Source organism: Brachionichthys hirsutus, chromosome 14, assembly GCF_040956055.1.
Source record: "Brachionichthys hirsutus isolate HB-005 chromosome 14, CSIRO-AGI_Bhir_v1, whole genome shotgun sequence".
In the NCBI taxonomy this organism is placed as follows: domain Eukaryota; kingdom Metazoa; phylum Chordata; class Actinopteri; order Lophiiformes; family Brachionichthyidae; genus Brachionichthys; species Brachionichthys hirsutus.
In genome coordinates, this window is record NC_090910.1 from 9573988 (window position 1) to 9590554 (window position 16567).

At 43.7% G+C, this 16567-nt stretch overlaps 1 protein-coding gene across 1 annotated transcript; it reads left to right on the top strand.

Moving 5' to 3' along the window:
* The first annotated feature begins 9576 nt into the window (after positions 1 to 9576).
* en2a (engrailed homeobox 2a) lies at positions 9577 to 11931 on the top strand. Its single transcript, XM_068748058.1, is given in 5 exon segments — positions 9577 to 9640; positions 9643 to 9681; positions 9684 to 9805; positions 9807 to 10047; positions 11615 to 11931. Coding segments are annotated over 5 exon segments (783 nt in total).
* The last annotated feature ends 4636 nt before the right edge of the window (positions 11932 to 16567 follow it).

Here is a 16567-nt window from a genome sequence, read left to right on the forward strand (position 1 = left end):
CTGTGTGTCATCATTACTCATAAAACGAAAACATGATTATTATGGGGTGTGGACTTGCATATAAGGTGATGACCGATTGGCTCGAGCCCTTTCCGGTGGCATAAACCTGATACACATATCCTCGACCAATGAGCTTCTGCAGCCTCTGATTTTCTTTGGTGGGGGGGTGTCGCATGCAGCCGGGGGCTCGTTCCCGCTGGATCTTTCTGGGGGGGTGCCGATGGTGGGCAGTTTGTTGTGTCTGCTTGTCAGAGCCCGGTTGAATAGATGAGGACGCTCTTTTGTCCGGGGGGTTCTGTCAGTCTCCTGGGCCATCATAATGACTCTGGCTGCATCTTCTCCTCTACTCCCTTTAAAAAAAAATCCTTGAATCTACACCCCCCCCCCCCACCCCCTGTGTGTCACTGGGATCATGAGGAACTGCTCCCCTCCTCTTCCTACCCCCTCGCTCTGAACATGCCTTTCTGGAGGGCAGACTTCTATTTATACCTAGCGGGGGACTGACAGTTAACCTTTTGCACTGGGGGGGACATTTCTGGGAGCGGGGCCAATATCTGTGGGCAGCTCTGAATGAACTCCTCATCCCTGGAGGCCTCTCCATCCATCTATCTATCTTTCTGGACAATGATTTAGCGCCACACGCCACTTCTTCTCTTCCTCCTCTTCCTGTCTCCTCCTCTTCTCAGGCGGAAGAATTGGCAAGACTTCAACCTTCTTTCATTTCCAGCCACGGCAAACTGAAAGACTCCATTAGAGCTTCTCCCTACTGCCAAAAGACCTCCTCCTCCTCCCATCCATTCCTCGTTCTCTCCGTCCGTCCTTCAAGACGAGAAGACAGGCCCTGGCCCGTCTGGTCATCGATCGGAGTAATACGTAGGGTACATTCTTCAATTTCGTCTCCTTGCTGCACCTTCCAGCGTTCAGATCGTGTCGGTTATTCAGTGTGCAATTTGCTGCAGCGAGTCAGCTGCCAGGAAATGTGAGGATGATGATGTTCATGTGGAAATACGACTAAAATAAAGAGGCCTTGCAGAAGCTAAGCTGTGAGAACGTAATTTCTACATATAGGGGGGCACCTTAAGGTCAGAGCTGTCGACTCAGCAGCGATTGCTTTTGTTACCACCAGATGACAGTGTTTATCCTCTCAGCCTGTCTGGACACGCACCGTGACACCCCGTGCACCCCTAGCGGAGGGGGGCGGCTGACACTCACAGGGCCTGATCCTCTAATACAAATAGCTGAGACATATTGTTCTAAACACATTCAGAAATGGATCATATAAATCCACTGAGGGGCAAAAACACACATCTGATGCGAGAGAATCTATAAATCAAGTGTTCAAGTGTGCAAATGTTAGTCAGAGAGAGGAAAACGTGTCAGATAACATGTTTTCTCTAAAGCCCCCCCCCCCCCTCCATATACAGAAGAGCATCAACATTCTGATTCAAAAAGATACATTATTAAACAATGGCATGGATGTTGTTCTTGGAATATTTATCTCACACTACAGTGAGCGGGCGGAATCACATGCATATAGAAAAGGTCAATGAAATGGATTGAGTGTGGAGAAAAGCTCGCTCCACACTTACTTCTCTGCCAAAAGGTCTTCAGCAGCGTTAACGCCCGGCCCGCTGTGATATATAATGAAAGAGTGAGTGTGTGTGTCTGTGTGTGTGTGTGTGTGTGTGTGTGGATCGTTTAGGTCTACTGAGCCTTCATTACTCCAGAGCTGCTGGGTCCACTCCTGTCCTCTGCCCTTGCCCGTTGCATCTCCCAGTGCTTCTTCGATGGATCTCCCAGTGCTTCTTCGATGGAATAATGAATTACAGTGAATGCCATGGGGGTGGGGGGTGGGGGGGGGGGGTTGAGTGAGTGCAGAGGTGGACTCCATTTTAGCTCAAATGATCGCCCATCCCATCCAAACAGCAGGCTGCTTTCTGCCTTCATGCGTCCTCGTCTGAGGTGGAATTATTCTTCCCACACCTTTCCTTTGTTTGCTCATCGAAGAAGCTCTGACTCCAGATCTGTCTCCCCGGGTCATACACCTCCAGTGCTTTGGGCTAAATCCCAGGAAGAATATCAAAGGAGATGCGAGAGGACATCTCCATGAATACACAGGAGAATAAACAAGGGAGAGAGGATCGTCTTTAACGGCGTAAACAACACTTCACATCTCAGCCTTGTGTGCATTGCTGCATGTTGACATCTTGTCTTCCTTGCATGAAGGCTATAATAGAAATATGACAAAGGTGATGCTCACGTTATGCATCCCAGCCAAACAAATCCATCCCAGTGTAAATTAAACACACCCAGCGCATCTCGCAGCTGCAGATTAGACTCGTAAATCAAATAACTGAATCAAAGGTAATGGAATAAATCAAGCTGAGCATTCCCATTGCATGATCGATCCTAAGGGGCGCAAAGCACCAATAACCCATCAGTTTAAAACCTGAATACAATAAACATGTATACCTCACCTCAATCATATAGGACTCCCTTTGATTTACTGAGAATAAGAACATTGATCAGATATGGAATAGATGCTGCAGCAGTTCAGATTTCAATGCGTCAATTTCTCACAAATATCAAATAGGGAAAATACAATGATTTGGCACATGAGTTCATTTACGTGAACTACGTCACATCCTGTCTGGGACGCGCTAAAGGTCGATGTTTATCCTGTTTTCATTAGTCTTCATAGGCGTAAGAGGCATTTGTATATATAGCGAGCAACAGGCACGCGTGTTCATCACGCACGCTTGTGGGAGGACGCACATTTGGCAGGTTAAATCGACCCCCCCCCCCCCCCCCCCCCCCCCACCCCTGGAAAGTGACAGATTCACAACATATATATCTGCGTCAGGGGTGGTAAAGACAACTCAGGCGCACAAGGGGCCGACATGGACTTGCGCACTTGTCGCACACATGATGCGTTCAGGGTAGTCCAGCACTATTTTGGCGAGTTAAACGGCGGAGGGCGCGATGCCACACGGGGGGGGTCAAATAACTGCTTATTCTGACCTCCTTCAGCTATAATTACAGTTGCGAGGCGGACCTGGCGACATAACAGAAATGGTTTAGAACGAAGCACGAATGCAGGATTATTTCTACTTTCATTAAATGTCGGACTTTACAGATCTAATTTGAGATCTGATTAGTTGGGAAAATGCACATTGTAGAGTTCCCCTGCTTCTGATTTACATATTACATTAATAAATAATAAATAATGTCAAAATAAATACATATTTAAGAAAGCCAATAAAGCACATGCAGGTTGGTGTGATGACTTCCTAGATGCTTTCCACGTGTGTCCCCCCCCCCCCCCCCACCCCCCCCACACACACACACACACTTGTTCCCCCTTCCTCATGCACGCTCGAGACAGGTGCACGAGGCAACCTGTAAAACATTTCACATGCCCCAATATGGGCATCACGGGGCAAGTGATGAGTGAGTGAGGTCGCTGCAGGCGCACCTCCAACTTTGGCTTTATGCTATACTTTCTTTCATAAATACCCCCTCCCACGGCCCTCCCCTCCCCTCCCCACATGGGTAGCCTATTTGTCCTGTATGACTGAGAATGTAACCCATTAACCTTACGGAAATAGCCACCACGTGCAGTTCATTCTTCTCTGTCACAAGTAAGACGTCCCGACGCGTAAAAGGTCCGCCGAGCAGCAGGGAGAACTCGAGCGGCCTCTCAGGACCGGCTCCGACACCAGCTGACTAGCACAGATGACACATTTTAGGACGCCTGTGTATTTGTTAGGAAATTAAAACTATAATTATTAACTCGTTTTGACACAAATTAAATAGAACTCTGCTTTAAAAATTATCAAGAGGAGAATTTCTCCCATACACTTTTTATTTTCTTGCACTTTCTTTCCCATAATTTCAAAATGAAACGAATGAAAGTGGAGCAGGAGATTCATTTTCAAGCAGTTTACGTCTGGCATGGATTTCCTGAAGCTGTTCCATACACGAAGTGAATATGGAAGAGATGCAATATAATTCTATTTCGCCTTGTTGCGAGTCTTATGTTTATTACTGCAACTTTATTTTATTTTGGTTAACAAGTGCTGTATTTTTGGTTTTTATTTTTACAAGCCTGGACTGCACGTGAAACCCTTGCTATTTTCCAATGTACAAAAAACAACAAAAAAAACCTCGAATTGGCTTTGCAATAATCCCAACAGATTAAAACAGAAACTAAAAACTGTATTTCCCCATTGTGTGAAATCAGGTTTTGAAATTATTATTTTCATCAGAGTATCTTGTTGTCTCTCAATTTAGTTTAGTCTCTTAATTTAATTTTTCTCATTTTCCACAGGACGGTTAAATAACACAGAAGTAAAGTCATTTTCTGCATGGAAGAAAATTCTTTTTTTTTCCCTTTTTTTACAATTTCCCATTAAAAGTTAAAATAAAGAACATATTTTTTTTGACGTTTTTGTCAGAGTGCGTTCAAGACTTTGCTGACTGCTGCATTCAATTAGACGTCATCTCATTAGCTGAGGCCTTAATTGCGCTGGAGGGGGGGGGGGGGGGTGCAGTTGTTTTGCGCTAAGATCTGTTTGAGATAAATACGAGCCGCTCCTTAAGAACAATCACAATTCAAATGAGACTTATCTACGCCCGAGCGATCAGACGGATTAAGAGTTATCAAAACCTATAAAGAGAGGGTGAGAGCAGAAGATTGAAACAGCCTCAAAGGTCCGCGTGCGTGACGACTCCACGGGGTTCACGCGGCGAGGTGGAAACAGGCTAGAATAAACAGGAGGAACGGGGAAACTTAAATATATTTCATGTCATGATGATTAGTAGTTCAGACAAACAAGATTGGCAGTGATTTGAACGGTAACAAATGAAAGCACATCTCCACGCACGCATGTGCCAAAAGTCAAATCAATTTGTTTCTAACTCGAATCCACCTTTTTCCTACGCGATCCTTAAACTTAAGGATAATTAATTGGAAACAGCGAGAGACTGGAAAAAATAGCAAAACTCCATTACCAGACATTGACATTATATAGATTTTATTTCTAACCCATGTTGACCTTTTGCATTGTAGACCATACAAATTGTTTCAATCCTCTCTATTTAGGCATTGGCTGGTCGGGGGGGGGGGGGGGGGGGCAAAAAAGCACAAAACTTATACAGGATCATCAAATAGGAGAGCCATGCTTTAGGTTTGAAAGGCACATGCAGGAAGCTGGAAGGATTTGGTCGACCCCTGCATGACAGAGCTGATATCTTAGAGACCCCCATTCATCTGGAGGGGGGGTGAAGAACAGCAGAGGGAGGGGAGCCGGGGTATGGAGGGGGGAACTCGGGGTGCATCTGCAGAGGTCCACCGCCCTCTGATCTGTGAGCTGGCACACATCACTGCGTCCATTCACAAATCCTCCTTCTGTGCGTCACCTTTTGTAGTACTCCATATACTACTGAGCGCTGGTGACGTGCAAGACATCCTACCAAAGAAAATACAGCAGGAAAAAATAGGTTATAGGCACTCAAGGACAGGGCGCATGCGCACAATGGTTGCGATTTAGGAAGAGAACCGGAGTGCGTATATAGATGGGAGGGGGGTGGAAGGGGCTATAAGTGAATATGATATTTAGCTGCAGAGACGTTGACTGTGTGGGATGTTCATTCCTCTAGAAACAGAATGGCTGCTTCATACAAAAAAAAGAGAAAAGAGAAGAATAAACCCGAAGCGTTCATTTATTTATTTAGCAGAACCTGACAGAAATGTGTGATAATCGATATTTCCTGCTCCTCCTCGCAGTTCATCAAGATAACATTTTCATCACGCCTATATGCTTTAAAGATTAGAGAACCACACCCAATTCACATGTTCTGCAGTAAAATAACAACAACAACTCTGACATCAGGCCATTTGTGAGCAGATTAATAATAATCAGAAGATTTGTTTAGATGTATTTCTTTCTTTTTTTGGGGGGTGGGGGGGGGCAAAATTCCATTGATCAGTGACTTGACGTTGAGCTTGCTGGCGGCTATTTGGACGTTACGTTGCTGCTGTGCGCAGCAAATTAGAACAAATAGCCTGACGCATGAATATGAAAATAGCGCATTAATGCTTAGTGGATGAGGCTTCGATTTTACACGTTGGAAGGTCAACGGTTGTTAATATAGCGCCTTTCAGGACTATATTAAATTAATGGCTGCAAACACATTTGAGGCTTTTTTTAAAAGTCACCTTCAATCAACACGTCAAAGAAAGCGACTGATTTCTGCTCGAATAGCGCAAGAATTCATGTTTTAAAACTGATGTTATTTTATTTATTTTAGTTGCAAGCAAGATAATAAAATATGACTCTGCATGAATGACCCATATAATTTCAGCACACAAATACAGACCTGCCATAAAGCTTCCGGTTAACGCAAAGATTCTCCTCAGCGTGAATACAAGACAATAAAACTACAAAGCAAGCGTGGCATCGAAAACAAACCTACAATTATGAGGGAGGTTTTTTTTTTATATATATAAAACAGACTTCACGGGACAATTGACTGATAAGGTGAAGGAGAAATATATTATACAAAATCAACGCCACAGACATATAAACATTGATTCAGCACAGAATAGAAGTCACGCAAACGGTTTGAAGTCAGTCACATGACAGAAAATCCACGCAAACCTGACGCCCAACTGATGGACTTATAAAACACGACACGTTAGATGTTTTGCTTTTATCACAGCTCTCCAAAGCCAGACCAGTCACAACTTTGAACAGTCGGAATCAACGCTCAGATACAGTGTTGTCGCTGATTGTTGCGGCACGCTATGTAAAAATAAATCCACAAAAGTCGCCTTTTAATGATTAAAAAACTGCAGTATTGTTTGTTTCACCTTATTTCGGGATATGCGCTATGCGTAAAAATCGAATTTTCCCTATAATATCATCAAATTCTAGTATCGTTTTAAGTTCCAAACCACCGATTCTCAACTGAAACAAGTTAGAGAAGTTCCAAATGTGGCTTAATAAATAAAATAAGATGAAATATTGTTGGGTGCTGCGTATTGGCGTGCAGGAATGGATCATTTCGCCGTGCGCACATGGCTATGATTCTATTCAGGGTGTCATTTCCTCCAGACGTCCCTGCTTTGCTGTGAGGTTAGAGGCCAAGCCCAGGCGGCAGCGGCGCGTCTGTGCCTCCCATTGTCTGCTGCGTATTTAGCGCTCAACATTAATCTGCGGCTTCCCTTCCACAAGTGAGAAACAATCGCAGCGTGAGAATGGCCTGTCTAATTACACCTTTCACTCCCAGCGTTCTCCTCAGCAAGTCCGACGTGAGAGCTCTGATGAGCCACTGCGGTGGGGGGCCATCTATGCATGGGAGCGGACGGTGATGTTCTATTTGGGGATGACGTAAAAAAAAAAAAAAAAAACTGTTAACTTGCAGTGGAAAATTGTTCCAAGATTAGCTTGAAGCTTGTGATGTTTGTGAAACCAAGTGCAAATGAGTTGATTTAAACACCACAAAAAAATATTTAAGCGAAAAATACTTTAATAAAGAAAAAGCCAAGTTTGGGTGTTTTACGCAGAAGATAAATGTGCTGTAAATAAACGGGTTATTATTATTTTTTAGCTTAAAGTCAATATTTATATTGACTAAATTCATATCAAACTTATGACCGGCCTGTGGTGCATAATAATGACGAAAAAGTAGCGCCTGCTGTTTATTATCAGAAATGTGGCTATGGGTTAAGCCCCCCCCCCTCCAAGAAAAAAACAATGCATGCTTGTAATAATGAAAAGACAGCAGCTGACTGACTCTCTAAGTGAAGTATTCAAAAGCTCCTCACTCCGTCTCAGTCTTCTTACTCCTCTGGCGCTCCTCGATGACCCCATGTTTTACGCACAGCTCTGGCTGGATAAACGCCAGCGGATAGTCTGCTGAGCTGTATTCACACAAACACGGTGGCGTCCTGGGAGGAGGAGGAGGAGGAGGAGGCGAGGAGGAGGAGTGGAGAAACTTACGCCGGTCAGTGAAGTTATCCAAAGTTTTGTGTTTGGCGCGGCTCTGCACCCTGAGCACTGCGCGCAAAACAGTTTGTTTGCATCACTGGCTCCTTTAAAGGGATATGGACCCAGTTCTCCGGTCGACGCCGCGTCACGACTGGCAAGCCCTCTAGATTAGAAGATGGAGAAAAACAAACCAAAAAACATTCGAGGGCTTTTGGAATTTGAAGAAGACTCTTTTGGCTGTGCACGTTTCAGTTTTTGATGCGATTAGTTGCCAATTATGATGCGACTGAAAGTAACATCATATTAGACCTGCTGCTAAATGTCATTGTGCACGCCAGCAGCACGTTTTGCAGCCACAGGTTAAACATTTGGTTTTTTTAACCGACTCTAAATGACAGAAAAATACATGCATATACAGAAATATTCAATTTTCAGAATGTCTAACCTCGGCAGGATAAACTGAATTGAAGCGAGTCCAACATGTCCTTGGAGGATGTTTAAAACAGACATATTGCACCACACCATCCAGCAGATAATCGTATTTTCAGTCTTTGCTGGATGCGTGGATTCAAATAACACGCCTCAAACATGGGTCTCTGCAAAAAGTCATTTTATTGACTTGCTGTTTTTTTATTTGTCAATTAAGTTTTCTTTTTTTTTCTCTCCATTTTGTTCTATACTCAAAAGGACTGAATTGACATTTTAAATAAAGTATTTCATGAAACCTATCTCATATATGTGACGGTGCATCACTACGTAGTAACAAAGGACTATTTTATGGGGAATCCCCCCCCCCCCCCCCCATAGGTGCCCACAGTTCACTTTGCTAATCGACGCTTCAATTTCTTATTGATTTGATCATTTCTGCGCACACAAAGTGACGCACCTTCTGTTCCAAGATTCCCCAAAATGAGTTGGAGATTCACCGACATCGATGAAATTATTGGGAGTATCTGGGAGAATGCAGTGGATTTAAATACCCCCCCCCCTCCCCTTCAGTCCAGGGCTCATTCCCTTTACAGAGGAGAGGATGGGCGTTTGTGGAGTGCTCCACAGCGTCTGCGTCACGTGGCTTAGTTTCTGCCATCCTATTGGTGCAAGGCACGTGTCTGGGAGGACGTTTGGAAAACGTCACATGGGGGGGGGGGGGGGGTCGGTATTGAAAAATAAGAACAAAACTCCCAGAGTGAGAGTATTAGAGCATCAGTTTAGGAGCCTCTTTATTTACCTTAGTTTAGTTTAGGCGTAGCCATTGTTGGGCACACTGAAACCGGATCAGTAAATTAGGCAGTGCGCAAATGGCACAAGTTTTAGCTCGAAGATATCAGATTGTAACGCGAGATTGAGGGGAATATATGTAAAAACAAAAGTATGCTTTTCTCAGAGGACACAACCGCAAGGCTTTGCATGGTGTCCAAGGCACTCAGTAGAATTTGATCTTTTTTTTTATTTATTTGCGCGCTTATTTTTTCCCACCCCCCTTTTCGCTATCTTTATTTTTTTTTTCTGAGGTTTCTTTGCAATTTTTTCGCAGAGAGCGACAAAGGGGTTAAAGAGAGTAACGCGGGCAAAGTGAATCAGCATGGAAGAAAATGATCACGGCAACAGAGACGCGGTGGAGAGGCAGGGAGTCGGCGGATAATCGAACAGGCCATCCTCCCCCTCCTTCAGGCTCCGGTGAACCTGCAGATCCTCACCGGGTCACCAATTTCTTCATCGACAACATCCTGCGGCCGGATTTCGGACGGAAAAAGGACGAGGGCGCGAACCGCGAGGAGAGCCGCAACAGCCCCGCCGCCCCTCAGACCGGAGCCGGAGGGGAGCACGGTGCCGGCGGAGGGGACCTCAACCCCCACGCTGTCACCGGGACCGAGAAGCCCGCTATCGCGGCGCGAGGAGAGCCCGAAACCCCGCGAGGAGGAGAGCGGGGACCAGTGCCTAAGCTCGGACTCAGACAGTTCCCACGACGCCAGCCCGAAGCAGCCCAAGTCTCAGCCCATCCTGTGGCCCGCCTGGGTTTACTGCACCAGATACTCGGACAGGCCTTCCTCAGGTCGGTGCATGGCGCCGTGCGCGCGTTCATTGTTATTACTACCGCGCTACCGTAACCTGAAATACCCCGTAACACTGACCGACTTTCCCCATCCCACCCCCCCCCCCCCGCCCCTGCCCCGCGGAGTGGAGCTGCGCTGCAGCGCGCACAGAGAATATGTAGCAAATAGAAATAAATATTACATTTAAAATATGAATCTCGTGTTGGATTGGCTGCACGAAGGAAGTTGGAATGAAAACGACATTAAAACAAAATGTTTGTTTTTTTAAAAGAGAGGGATTTTTGAGGCGGAACCTTTGACGTGGAGACAATAGATAAATCCTCGTCGTGGACTTTCCCCTTCATTTTTTAAATGGAATTAATTTGAAAAACAAAATGCGTATAAAGAAAACATTAAATGCTGCAGTTTTAGTATTTCCCGTTACTAAAAGGTCCCATTCAGACAAAGTTGTGGCAAATCTCGTGTTGTGAATTTAATAATGTACCTCCTATTTAAGAGCACTGATGGGTGACACGTCTTCCAGAGCATGTGCAGGGCTGTAAAATAATTTCTGATGCTCTAGTCTGCCTGTTTTTGTGTTGCTTAGGGGATCTGAATCGGTCCATAACGCGCTCCCGTGGCCCACGTAGCGTAAAGTGTCCATTATTACTTTTTTTTTGTATTGATCTTAATATTATGCAGAAAAAAAAGGTCTTTCCACGCAGTTAAATCAAAATGTAACCTATTTTATCTTCTATACGTGTCAGTCAAAAGTGGAGTACAACTTGTTCTCGTGCGTGATGGAGGGGGGGGGGCTGTGTGGAGTGGCGCATGGGCTGAACTACGGAGCTGCTACAGATAATAAATCCACACCACGAGACTGTTTTCCACTCTGTCAGGAGGAGGGAACCAGACAGAACGGCCTCCGTTCAGATGGAGCATTAACACGCATATTCACAAAAAAAAAAATTCAATTCGCGGCTTTTAAAATGATCCACAAAAAACCGAAAATGTAAAGAAGCTGCGCTGAAATGATCGCTGCGTTTCCGCTCCAAACATTGGCTGAGATTTGCCGGTGATGTTTTACTCGCGTTGCCCTATTGGTTCATAATTCCTTATTACTACAGTGTGTGTGTGCGCGTGTGTGTGATGCGTTCGTGCATGTGTGTGTGGATAGAAGCAGGGAGGAGGAGGAGACGTTTGCCTCGGTGAACACTTTACAATCATTCCTCTTTTTTTTTTACACGTTTGCCAGAAACGGGTTTCTTTTCTTTTTTAATTCATTTATACAAAATAAATCTTCTGTTGACATATCACACTAATGTCAATGTTGCATGAAAAACTATTTGCTATCAAATGTTCCAAATTGGGAGATTTAACTTAGAAATAATTAAGTTTTGTTGCTAAAAAAAACAAAAAAAACCTATTTTACGCACAGCTTGGACATAAACGTGCAGCCTCTTCGCGTAATTATATGGAAGGAAAACTGCTCTATTCATGAGCTTCCTGATTTGTTTACTACTTACAAACCAATGCTTCTCTATCTGTGACCCCCCCCCCCCCCCCCCCCCCCCCCGACAAACACAGGGCCAAGATCTCGCAAACCAAAGAAGAAATCGACCAGCAAAGAGGACAAGCGACCACGGACGGCCTTCACAGCAGAACAGCTGCAAAGACTCAAATCGGAGTTCCAGACCAATCGCTATTTGACCGAGCAGAGGCGGCAGAACCTGGCGCAGGAGCTGGGCCTGAACGAATCCCAGATCAAGATCTGGTTTCAGAACAAGAGGGCCAAAATCAAGAAGGCCAGCGGCTCCAAAAACAGTCTGGCCTTGCACCTGATGGCACAGGGACTGTACAATCACGCCACCACGTCGAAAGACGAAAAATCAGACAGCGAATGATTTCGGAGACGACGCCTCCTGACGAAAAAGAGCCTACAGTAATCCTATGATAGATTGTTTTTTTTTTTGTTTGTTTTTTTACAGAGATATCACTGCAAAACTCCACCTACATGAATGTTTAATGACAGCCTAGATAAATACAAATAGAATAAAGTTATATCTCACCCAGTACAGATATAGCCTATATATATAGGATACCCCCCTCCCCAGAAATCAAATACAAATACTACAGAGGAACTGCAGGAGTATTTACTGACACCACAGGTCTCTATAGGAATATTATAGCGATGTTTCGTTATAAGAGAGGTTTCGTCAAGCCTACAATGCAATAATTTCATCGAATAAAGGGCCAGTCTGTAGAGAATACCAGCATAAATCGTTAAAAAAAGATATTTCTGCAATATCAAGTCTATGAAGATGTTGTATAAAGGTATGTTCTCATTGTCCGTCGCCTCCCCCAGCCCCCACTGGAGATACAAACCCTTCATTTTTTAGAGGTTTTATACTCCTCTCCATGATTGTCATCATTTCATATTTAACCCAACTGGCACTTGACGGTTTTTTTTATCTTGTCAGTGAAGTAAACAAACTGAAGTCCAAAGAATATTTTTTTTCCTGCTGCATACAGGCTACTGTGAATTTAAATAAATGCTAACACGATTTTTTTTTTTATTATTGCCACGCTTTGTTGGTTTCCTTGGATGTGATTGTAGTAAAAAAAAAAAAAAAAACGGACATTAAGGTGTGTTTTGTGCGCAAGTCGCACACCCAATTGGGCAGATTCCGAATTTTGATACGTTTTTAAGAAGCAAAAGTTTATTATTATTATTGTAAGAGACACGAGAGAAGAAGCGACCCCCCCCCCCCCCCCCCCCCCCACACACACACACACACAATTTAATTAAAATGCTTTGTTGGGCCTTTGCTTACATTCATGTGATCGTCTGTAGCCTTCAAACGATTACGCCCCTTCGTTATGCCAATGCGTCGGTGCAGCTTTCATAGTTTTATACAGCAATATGAATATGATAGCTTAAAGAAATGAAGGCTATAATGCTGCCTATAAAGTCACAGAAACAACTCTGTAGCATAAAGACAGTGATGACGAACATTTTTGCGCACTCCTATAGACTATAAAAGCAGGTTACTGGATGTTCTTGTTCAATCTCTCGCTATATACATGCAGTTTTATTACATATCCATATATCATAAAAGGCAAATCCATCAGTGACCGTATTACAAATGTTGGAAATCTCTTATCGTTGTTGAAAGGACTTCATATGTGTATTTATATAGATTATATTGATTAAAAAAATCTATCCAATGACCAGTGTTGCTTTAGAGTAGATATCTGAGGTGTTTACACTGCTTGTTTATCTTGCAATAACTTCATTTTTGTTTTTGGTTTTTGTGAATGAAAAATAGTTTATGGGGCCTTTGCATGAAAGCTGCAATTTGTTGTACTTTGGGCAAATAACCGTGTTTATAATATTTGGTCTTCATTGACGCAAGTATGATCGAGCTAAGTTTCAGACTGTATCCATACCAAATTGTGGACTTTTTGCCTTTCAAAGTGTTTTTGTTGTGTATCTGCAAAAAGTGTGTGTGAATTAAAATCCACCAAACAGAAACACACTTTGCCTTAAAGTTCAAGTGTGAACTTTTTATGAAACAGAACTGTGCCGAATCAGAGAAGCAGTATTACTTCAAATGCAGACTATTCAAGTTTAATGCCTTTATGAAAACTGCTGGTATGACATTATGAATTTACTCATCAGCGTATATCTATCTATATATGAACATGTTTAAATAAATTTACAACACAGAGTTGTAGAATACAATGATATTTTTTATTTTATGTTTGAAGTATTCTTTGGTATAAATGTACATAATTTGTATCATGTATTAATTGTGTAATTAACTTCCTCTTGACCACTGCAAAAGAAGAGTAAAAATAAATCTTGAAGATTATACACAAACACGTTTCCAGCATCTTTATGTAAAAGTAGACTTGAGATATTTTATAAAAACACAGAAAATGTGACCAGAAATCAACGCTAAGCCTCTGCAGTCATCAAAATCTAAGAAAAAAAACAACTAAATGTAATGAAAATAGCCTAGAAATAAGAAATATACACAACAATATCTTGGAATTAACATGGCACAAAGCTTAAATAATGTTACCACAGACATTAATTTGCATAGCATGTAAATCCTGCATGCAAACACCCACTGGTTCTATGGGCAGTTCAGGATCACATTCATGGAGGATCAAATTCATGGGGTGTGAGATTAAAACATTTGAAAATGCATCCAAACATTATGCAAGAGAGAAGCCTTGAACAATTCCCAGGCATGTTTCCTCAACAAAGCCTTATCTGCATTTCCATACTTGCACCGCTAGTCTTTGAACGCCATGTCTAACGGACGGGTGACTAGCATCGGAGCAGATAGGACGGCTCCCCAGCGCTGTCCTCGTGACGGTCAGTCTTCTTCACGGCTTCTGAAAAGAAATGCGCTTCTATCACAAGGCAGAAACGGTAGTGGAAGAAGAGGGAGAGCGAAGGAGGGAAGGAGGGAGGGTGAGAGAACAAGTGAGCAATGAAGGTCAAAGCCTGTCATGGCTGCAGGTGGCTGGTTCTCCCCCCGCCTCCTTCCCCACAGTAACCCATTCTCCACACACAGCTCTCTCTCTCTCTAACCCCACTCTCTCTCCCTCTCTCTACATCACGCACACAATCGCTTTTATTTCATTCTTACCCGACACGTAAATCCTCAACCTCACACACTTCATTTCCCGTTCTTCCTCACATGCACGCACACACCCATTGTTTTGGTCTTTCATTCACGGCATCAATAGGAACCTTCATCAAAATATTCACAGGCGGGGACGCTCCCCGAAGTTCAGATAGGGACACCGATGCTGCGCACAATAGCCGAGGCTGTAAGGGAATAAGAGAATAATTTGTCTCATCTCCAGGCGACAAATGAGAAATGAGAGGTTATCAAATGACCGGATGTGACCTTTGTTATGGGAACGCATCAGATGGGTTCGATGATTCCTGGGAAAATCCTTGAAATAAAATCATCAGTAATCCGAGTAGGTGAGAGTTAAACATATCACGGGAGGAATGGGATGAAGAAAACGCCTGCGACAGAAGCTACTTGCTAACAATTTGGAAAAGTTCTCATGCTGGAAAAAAACAAACACGGAAGCGAACAGAAGATGCGTCGGGAGAGTATCAATGTCTACCTCCAAACACAAAAAGGGCCCCATCTTGCTATGACCTCTCCCTACCATCCTGCCCCCTCCCCCCTCCCCTACTGTGTCATTTACCCACAGTTTCTAAATGCTTCCTACAGCCGGAGTGGAATCTGCTCGGAGGTGCCCGGGCTTTGTGGCGGAAACATAATTAAAGTGGTGAAAGATGTAAAAGGTGAAGAATGGGGATGACATCAGGCCAATTTCACACTTGGCACTCGAATGGCTAGGTCCAAGCCAGGACTCTTGCCTCGCAACGCAGATCAAAGCGCACTGTCACCGCACCAGCGCAGGAAAAAAGAAGAGGCGAAAGGACACCTAACTATGCTAATCCCCAGGACGAATATATTTTAATCTTGTTAGAATACAAGTTAATGCCGTGGCTCAGTGACTGAACTTTTTTGGCAAGAATGAGAGGTGGACAGACTTTGCTTTTACCTTTTCTGCCTCTGTCTGCCACAGGATAAACAGCCGGAGTCTGAACTAACTTTCTTTTGGGCAAACTCGGCATGTTATCAAGGAGCCTACAGTACAGGCAAGCAGATACTGGTCACAAGCCACTGAAAGGGCAAGTAACAGTTTCGATTAAGAAGAACGAGGGGGGGGGAGAAAACTTCAGCGACCCTGCCTGAATCCCCACGAGGGCACCTAACATGCAAAGGAAATGAGTATTTTGTGGAGCGGTTTGTCCGCTCTCACATTGAGCTCTCTTCTCTCTAAAGCACCTTGGTAACCCTTGATCTGTCATGTATGGAAGGCTGGGCGCTGGGGCCTGCAGAAGTTGACTGGGCAGACAATAGTGAGCGGATGCTTCCTGGAGAAGTCACACCCAGGCAACTCTCATTTCACACATCGTGTTTGAGTGACCCTTGGGGGGCGGGGGGTAAAGAAAATAAAATAGATGCAACACTTTTCAATAAAGATTTGCTTTTGTTCCCCTGATGAAATTCAGAAAGGAAAAAAAAAGAAAAAACTGTATGAACTTTTCTTCCACGTAGGACCCCATTGTTGGTTTCACGAGCAAAGAGTTGTGTGAAAAAAAGAAAAGAAAAAAAAACATGAAATATTTGTTCATAAAGCGTTAATTTTCATGAGTTAGCGTGTTCTCGTAAAGTTCCCCCGGACGTTGAATGCAGGTCGCATCGAAGCTTTAGGTCGGTCATTATTTCCTGCTTTTGGATGGCGTCAATTCTTTGTTCAACCCCCTCCCCCCCCAAAAAAAGAAGAATCTCATTCCTAAAAAATTCAGAACATCTATTTTTCATTTCCAACATAACATGAGCTAAAACAAAATTAAAAAAAACCCCATCTTCCAATTAACCAGCTGACTCAACAGGAAGAAATGGAAGCATCTTTTATCCAAGTCTTCACTCG